The sequence below is a fragment of the Mustela erminea genome, chromosome 5 (assembly GCF_009829155.1).
Source record: "Mustela erminea isolate mMusErm1 chromosome 5, mMusErm1.Pri, whole genome shotgun sequence".
Lineage (NCBI taxonomy): Eukaryota > Metazoa > Chordata > Mammalia > Carnivora > Mustelidae > Mustela > Mustela erminea.
Window position 1 is genome coordinate 31,081,307 of NC_045618.1, and position 8,267 is coordinate 31,089,573.

Consider the following 8,267-nt stretch of genomic DNA (forward strand, 5'->3'; position numbering starts at 1 on the left):
TGACCTTTTGTATTTCTGTTGTATCAGTTCTAAGTCTCCTCTGATTTTACTGATTTGAGTCTCTTTTATTTCTTGGTGAGTCTAGCTAAAAGTTTGTCAGTTTTGTGTAGCTTTTCTTTCTTTCTTTTTTTTTTTTTGAAAAACAAACAAACAAACAAACAAACAGTGAGTGGACAGTCTTCTTTGTAGTACTTACCACAATTACTAATTTTCTGTATTTTCTTAACTTGTATATAGTGTATGTGCATCTGTGTAGTGGTGTGTGTAGATTTATTTCACTTTGTCTTTGGTGCACCATAGATTTTTTTTTTAAAGATTTTATTTATTTATTTGACAGACAGAAATCACAAGCAGGCAGAGAGGCAGGCAGAGAGAGAGGAGGAAGCAGGCTCCCTGCTGAGCAGAGAACCCAATGTAATGCGGTTCAATCCCAGGACCCTGGGATCATGACCTGAGCCCAAGGCAGAGGCTTAAACCACTGAGCCCTCCAGGCGCCCCTCATAGATTTTTTTTTTAAAGATTGTATTTATTTATTTGACAGAGACATTGAGAGAGACAGAGAGCACAAGTGGGGGGAATGGCAAAGGGAGAGGAGAAGCAGGGTTCCTGTTGAGCAGGGAGCTAGGTGCAGGGCTGGATCCCAGGACCCTGGGATCATAACCTGAGCCGAAGTCAGATGCTTAATGACTGAGCCACTCAGTCATCAGTCATCACTCTTTTATTCATTTTTGAATTGTTTGTTTTCTTGTTGATTTGTAGGATTTACTTGTATATTCTGGATATCAATCCCTTATCAGATATATGATTTGCAAATATTTTCTCCTATTCTGTGGCTTATGTTTTCAATCTTTTGATAGTGCCCTTTGATGAGACCTGGGCCTTTTGCAGATAACCCAAGCACTTCCTGGGAGCTTCTGCACCCCTAGCTGTGCATGAACAAATCAAGGTCTTGTGAGAAGTCAGATGTTTTGAAGATGGAACACGAGGGATTGCCATTCAGCCATCTGGGTTTGGCCATAAGGGTGGGTCACTTCCTTTATATTCCATCCAAGTGTTCAAAGACTTGGGTCAAACAGGAAAGGAGGGAAGAGAGAGCAGTGAACAATGTACCCATCAGTGACTGAGGAAACAAACCTGGGCCTTCTCTTAGGACTCAAGAAACCAGGGTTTACTGATACACGCTACAACATGGATGAACCTTGAAAACATTACACTAAGTAAAGAAACCACTAACAAAAGACCAATTTCTTGTATAATTATGTTTGTATGACATGTCCAAAGTAGGCAAATCTATAGAGACAGAAGGTAGTTTTGTAGTTGTCTAGAACTAGTGGGATATGGAACTGGGTTAAGGGGAAATAGGGAGTGATTGCTAACTGGTATGAGCTTTCTTTTCCAGTGGATGAGAAGGTTCTTAAATTGATTATGGTACGGTAGTACAACTCTGTTTTGATATTGTGATTTATAAGAAATATATATTCGGTCATTCAGATGACCAAATATACATTTTTCATATATATTTGGTCTTTGCCCACAGATCCTGGCTCCTGGCTCCCCTAATCCTTGGAATTTCCTAGGTGTTGAAAATGATGAGGGGATCTTTTGTTATATTAATGAAGGTAATGTTTGGATTGTACTCAGGGGCAGGAGCAGGTTGCCAGGAGATCCAACCATGTGATTAGAATGTTGGGTCAGTCCTATTCCCTAACCTTCAGGGAGGGGAAAAGGGCTGGAGGATCAGTCAGCCAATGGCCAAAGCCTTAGTCAGTCCTGAGTATGCAATGATGCCGCCATCAAATTCCAAAAGGACTAGGATCAAGAGCTTCAGGTTGGTGAACACACAGAAAATGGGGAGAGTGGGGTGCTTGGAGAGGGCATGGAGGTCCTCTTTTCCCATACTTTGCCCTGTGTATCTCTTCATCTGGCAATTGATTCATATCTTTTGTCATATCCTTTAATAAACTGGTAAACCTGAGTGTTTCCTTGAGTTTCGTGAGCCACTCTAACAAATTAAAGAACCTAAGGAGGAGGTCGTTGGAACCTCCAATCTGAAATTGGTTGATCAGAAGCACAGGTAACAGCCTGGGGCTTGTGACTGGCAACTGATGTCAGGGGTGACGGGCAATCTTGTAAGACTGAGTTCTTAACCTGTGAAGTGTCATACTATGTCTGGGTAGGTAGTGTCAGAATTGAGTTGAATTCTTGGACACCCTGTTGGGGTCTGAGAATTGCTTGGTGTTGTGTGTGTGTGTGTATCTCCCCCTGATGTTGAAACGGGGTTCAGGAATGCCCAAAGATCTGTGCATATACTAAAAGCCATTGGAAGGTGAATTGTATGGTTTGTATTATACCTCCATAAAGCTTTTATTTAAGAAAAAGGAAAAAAAACAAGGGTTGAGGCCCCATGGATGATCCTTACCCCTCCCCCTGCCTTGGCATGCTGGTGCCTTCTTCACTTGGTGGAGAAGCGTGGCCGTGCCTGGACATGCTCACAGTGTGGGTGCTTCATGGTCAGCCCATAGATGGGGGTTAGGTCTACTTTCACACTGGCTGGCACACTGAACTCCAGCCGCTGCAGCAAGATAGCTAGGAAGAGGAAGATCTCCGACTTGGCCATGACCTCTCCTATGCACCGGCGCTTGCCCATGCCGAAGAGTATCACCTTCTCACTCAAGGTCTTATTGATTGCAGTGCCATCAGCGGTAAGGAATCTCTCTGGTCGGAACTTGGATGGATCTCCCCACACCTTTCTGCAAGAGGAACAGAGGAGATGGAATTTCTGGCTGGGGTGGGGGGACACCCTGGGAAGAAAAGCCTGGGGGGAGACTTCTGTGGGTGGCACAAGTGTTAGAATAGATTGAGAGTACTGAGAAGAGAATGGAGAGGAACTAAACTGTACTTTCGTGCTTATTTCTTTTACAACGCTCTCTCTAAAACGATTGGTCTTGCAAATGGTGCTTTATCATATCTATTTGTTATTTTAAAGAAATAACACTTCAACTAAAAGAAATTAAAAGAAGGAAAACATTATGTCCAGCCTACTCAATATAAAGGGGAATCAGCAGTACATCCTGGTTTACGCTTTATTGTTTTCGAGTTATTGTTGACAGCATCCTTTTTCACACTCAGAAGTGCTTCAGTTTGGATGGTAAATTATATGGTCCCCCTACCTACAGGCAGAGTGGGATTTTCCAAAGAGAGGTCCCTGGGCCATTGACATCACAATTGCCTGAGGGATTCCAGTTTGCTTACCAAAGTGGAATCTTGGGGAATGAGGTCCCCTAATCTAACCAACCTTCTGGTCATTTCCTGTGTACAATGTTTGAAAAACACAGACATAAGTTTAGGTACTTAGAACAGAGTCCATATGGCAATTGAGGCCCCATTCCTTTATTTATACCCAGTTCCTAGGGGGATAAAGAGCCTTCCTGTCTGCTGAATCTCATGGAGTTTTCAGTAGGAGAGGTATACTCACGGGTCATGATTGACCTGCCACTGGTTTACAAAGACACAGCGTTCTTTGGGGATGTAGAAGCCTTTCAATATCGTGTCCCTTGTCGTGCTGAGGAGGGAAGAGGTCTCTGTCAGGATCAGGGCAGGAACACTGGGGCTTGTCTCTGGAACCTACTTCTCCTACTAACCACTCTCCCCCACGCCAATAACTTGCCCACAACAGTCTCCACAGTCTCCATATCCCACACTGGGAGGAAGTATCAGGAGCAGGGGAGGGTGAAACTGTCCTCCCCCTCCCTCAGCTCCTGTTCTTCAACTTCAGCAAGTGTCTACTAAACTTCCGTTTGTGTCCAGCTGTGCTCTTGGCCATACTTTGGAGCTGAGAAACAGGCAGCCTGGGCTAGCCCTGGGGAGTTCCCACCCGGGCTGAGGAGTCAGGCCTTTTAGTCTGGGAATAACTAGACCAACATTTGGGTAGAAGTAAATGTTCACTAACTCTCTTGACATTGTTAAAATCCCAGGACACGATCAAGGACAAATGACTGGAAGTCCTACAGTCTATCAGAGAGTGAAGCTGTGCCAGCTGGATGAGTCAAGAAAGCCTGCCAGTGAAGGGCAAGTTTGTGTCAGGATTGACCTTGGGTGAGGATGGGATTCTGGTAGCAGAAGAGGTTAGGAGGCATTCCAGGCAGAAGGTCCAGCATAAGCAAAATTGGAGGTTGACTGTGTCTTGCCAGCCAGGTCCACCGAGGCCAGTCTGGCTGGGTTGAGAGTACTTGCAGGGAGGGAATGTGTGCAGAGGTGAAGGAGAACTGAGGTCAAGAGTGTGACTATCTCCTGACAGCTGGGTGGTTTGATCATGGTTGGACTGCTTAGGGACAGCCTAGAGGCTGAGGGTCTGTAAGGAACCTGGTGACATGGCCAGAACGGAGGCCAAGGTCTGAGCCAGGGCCAGGGCTAAGAAGATGGGAAGAAGAAACACGGCAAGGACTATAAAGGTGGTAGGGCAGGATAAGCTGGCCTTACCTGTGGGGGATGGTAAAGGGGACGAAGGAGGTGTGTCGGAAGAGCTCCAGGATGAAGGCCTCCAGGTAGGGCAGCTGGAGTCTGTCGGAGAGCCATGGTTGCCGGGCCCTGCCAATCACTCTGTCTGTGGAACACAGACCAGACAAGGCTTAGGGATGCCCTGCCTGCCCCCATGGCGTCAAAGTCCCCTATTACTTGGTACTATGCCTGTTTTATATGTGAGGCCCGCTAACGACCCTGCCTCTAGCATGTTCAAGGCAAGGGTGGGCACCACTGTATGTCCAGGTGTGACCCATAGTAGGCACAAAACAGCTACCTGTACATGGGAAAAATGACCTGGGGATCCCAAGACTTCTCTTAGCTCATGCATCTCAACCACATACCCAACTCTTCCTGGATCTTTCTCTGTATCTCAGGGTTTGTCACAAGATACATGATGCTCCAGGAGATGGCCGTTGTGACGGTGTCAAATCCTGGCCAGCATGGCACAAGGTGAGGAAGGGAGGAAGACAAGAACAAGAAACCAGCATTTACTAAGCATCCAGAACTTACACACCAGCTGTGGGTTTCTCTGCCCCCTTCCCCCTACATTCTCCAACCCCCATGAGTTTCCTGAGGGTAGAGACCTGGTCTCCTCAACACAAATTTGAATCACTAGTTTCAAGATTAGCTGCTGGCATTACAGGGATCTAGACTTACAGGATAAAGAACCCCTTATTGTTCAGGTGGGGAAACTGAGACCCAGAAGCAGAGAGGGGTTTAGCTGAATTTCCACTGGGAGTTTTTGGGCCCACCTGGACTCAGACCCTGAATATGGGCCAGGGGTCTGTATCCCACACCATCTGTTGTGTGGTTAGCCAATGATCAGATGGACTCAGGGGCCTGGCAAGTCTGTGTGTGGACAGCGGGCACTGGTGGATGGAAAAGGTATGGGTCTGGTTCCTACCGGCCCCAAAAATGTCGTTGATAATGTTGACGATCTTCTCATGGGGGATGTGACCAGCACTAGTTCTGGAGCCCTTCTCATTGTGCTTCAGGAGGGCGCCTGTGATGTCCTGAATGTTGCTCTGTGGGGACACAAGCTTGGGGCATCCTGGCACTTCCAGGTCGGACCTTGCCCTTCCCCCCATGGCACTCCCACGGGGCCTCCAGGTAGTTAGCTGGGGTTCCAGGGGTGGCTGGTAGCAGCCCTGGGTGCCCTTCCTCCCAGTAACCCTGGGGTCAAATTTCAAAGGAGGGCTTTGTAGGGGAGTACTGGGAAGCCAGTGCCACCTGAGCTGTGGATTAGCTTCTGTCTGGGTTCAGATTCCTGCAGAACAAGAGCCTTCTCCTGATAATAGCCCCCCACATTGCAGGTCTCTGCCAGGGCCTCATTCACAGGCAAATATCCTTGGGGCTTTGAACAATCCTGAGAGGGAGGCAGTTGGATGAGGAAACAGAGGCCCCAGAGGGAGAGGCATTGGTCCCAGGTCAAGCAGCTGATCCAATGCATTCCAGAGCCTTCCTGGGCCTTGGCAGCCCCTCAGCTGTGTGTGTACCTGGAGGCTGGGTGAGTGGGGCCACCCCCAGGCCCTGCAGGGTGCCCCCTCACCACCAACATCCTGGGCTCACCTCGTCAAAGTCCCGGTAGTGCTCCTGGACAATATTCTGCAGGAACTGAAAGAACTTCTGGTTGAAGGCCTTGAATTTCTTCAGGGAAGGGTTAGGCAGATACCGGAGAATGGGGAAGAAGTCCACGGGGTTCCCAGAGGAGGCCGTCTCCACAAAGTCATTGGTGCTGCTTATAAGGCTGAGCATCTCCTCACTGCTCTGAGGGAAGCGCTTCCCAAAGCACATGGCACCAATGACACTGGCCACGGACAAGAGCACCTCGTTGTAGGGGTCAAAGCGCCCAGCCTCTGCCATCTGCTGCTGCAGCCTGCTGAGGAGGGCCTCTGCCTCCTTGCTCACGTGCTCTTCCAGGTAGCAGGTGCATGAGGAAGCCGGGTCTGACGCGATGGAGAAGCTCTTCAGGGCGTTCTGGGCCAGGCGCCTGCGTGCAGCCCACACTGGTCCAGAGTCCGGGCTGAAAGACATGCTTTGGCCATCAGTAACCAGAGTGAAGCTGTAGAGGTCAGGCCGGCCCTTGAAATCGTCCCCCTGTTGCACCAGGGCCTGCCGGATGGTGTCCAGGCCACTGAGCACCAGCACGGGTGTGGAGCCAATGTGGATTTGCAGCACATCACCGTACCGCTGGCTCAGCCTCGTCAGCGCCAGGTGTGGGGTCTTCCCCAAGGTCAGCACGTTCCCCAGCAAGGGCCATCCCCACGGCCCTGGTGGACTCTTCAGGCCTTTGGGAACCCGAGGCTGCCAGGCCCTGGCCACCCAGAGCACCAGGCAGAAGACGGCGGAGACCAGGAGCAGCTCAGTAGCTATTGGGGACCAGGCCATCTGTGCTCACTGCTGGAGAAGACGGAGGAGCCAGGCTGAATGTCAAGACGGAGCCTTTCATTCCTTCCTTCATTCACTTGCTCAAGCAATAAGCACTGACATATGTTCGGTGCTTGGCTCCCAGATGGACACCAGAAAGGCTAGGTGACACCCACCATGGGTCCTGTGTCATAGAAGCTCACCTTGAGAGCATTGCAGAATCTGAGGCTTGGAAAAGAATCTCGAAATGCCCAACCTGAGTGTCTGCACTTTGAGTCCTGACCCTCCCCTCTGCCCATCACTGCTGTCTCCAATTCTGAGGCTGGAGGGGAGGCAAATGACACTTCAAAACAGAGACGTACCCTTGTAGGGGTCAAAGCGCCCTGCCTCTGCCATCCGCTGCTGCAGCCTGCCGAGGAGGGCCTCTGCCTCCTTGCTCACGTGCTCTTCCAGGTAGCAGGTGCAGGAAGCCAGCCCCCAGCTCAGGCTTATCCTGGGTATTATGCCAAAGGGTCCCTGCCAAGGCTGGCTTCCTGCCAATACCTCCTCCTACTCAGGGAACAGGTTGCTACGCCCACCCAGCAACACCAAGGAGGCGAAGGTCCCACCCAGGGCTGATACAAATGACTGGTGATGGCCCCTCTCCCAAGACCTTCGTTATGACATCCAAGAAGAGCATCTCCTCCCTAGCTCCTCACAATCTTAGAGGCTGAGGTTGGGCTGCAGCCAGAGGCATGGCTGCCTTCGTGCCAGGTGGGGACCCTTCCCCATTTCTCCATTTGAATCACACTAAGGGTCCTTAGAGATGGCCCTGTCCAAGCTGCCAACTGAAAAATGGAGAAACAGGTCTGGAGCTGGGCAGGAAGGACTAGAACTCAGACCTCCTACACCCAACCCAGGGTCCCTTCATTCCTCCATCCTCACTGGGTCCCAGGATATACTGGGGAGGGGGGAGGTCCCAGGGACTGGAAAATGAGCCCAAGAAAGGTACCTGTAGAGGCAGGTGCTTGAGATGAGCAGGGTTGTGGAGGCTGGTACAGAGCTTCTGGCTTCGGGGGAGGGGACCTTTTATAAATACCACCCTCTGTTAGATTGGCATGGCCACCCTGGTCACCTGATATGAAAGTCATCAAATGAAACTGGAAGGGTCAGCCCTTGGCCTTGGGCCATGATCCCTCAGCTCCGCCTACTACCCAGGGCCCAGGGCAGCCCTTCAGTGAGAATTGCTATGTCACTAGAGAGGAATGCCCAGCTCTTTTCAGGGTCCAAGATCAATAGACATTTCTCTCTAGGGCAGGCAGGGTGCCAGGAGCAAAAGTCTCCTGGGTTGTTCCAGGCTCCTTTTCTACTGTCCCCATGAGGAGAGACCTGTCCCTGAG

General features: G+C 50.1%; 1 protein-coding gene across 4 annotated transcripts; it reads right to left on the reverse strand.

The window, feature by feature from the left end:
* Positions 1 to 2,323: 2,323 nt before the first annotated feature.
* Positions 2,324 to 7,938, reverse strand: LOC116590543 (cytochrome P450 1A2). Of its 4 annotated transcripts, none has more exons than XM_032342440.1 (8): positions 7,880 to 7,938; positions 7,251 to 7,375; positions 6,091 to 6,918; positions 5,426 to 5,546; positions 4,863 to 4,952; positions 4,480 to 4,603; positions 3,476 to 3,562; positions 2,324 to 2,750 (listed from the first exon to the last, which is right to left on the reverse strand). In XM_032342440.1, the coding sequence occupies exons 3-8, from the start codon at positions 6,907 to 6,909 to the stop codon at positions 2,453 to 2,455; spliced, it is 1,539 nt and encodes a 512-aa protein (XP_032198331.1). In that variant the 5' UTR covers positions 6,910 to 6,918; positions 7,251 to 7,375; positions 7,880 to 7,938; the 3' UTR covers positions 2,324 to 2,452. The 4 variants fall into 4 exon arrangements, with proteins under 4 accessions (XP_032198331.1, XP_032198330.1, XP_032198332.1 ...); XM_032342439.1 differs by having other exon boundaries at positions 6,091 to 6,921; XM_032342441.1 differs by lacking the exon at positions 7,251 to 7,375 and having other exon boundaries at positions 6,091 to 6,921.
* Between the last annotated feature and the right edge of the window lie 329 nt (positions 7,939 to 8,267).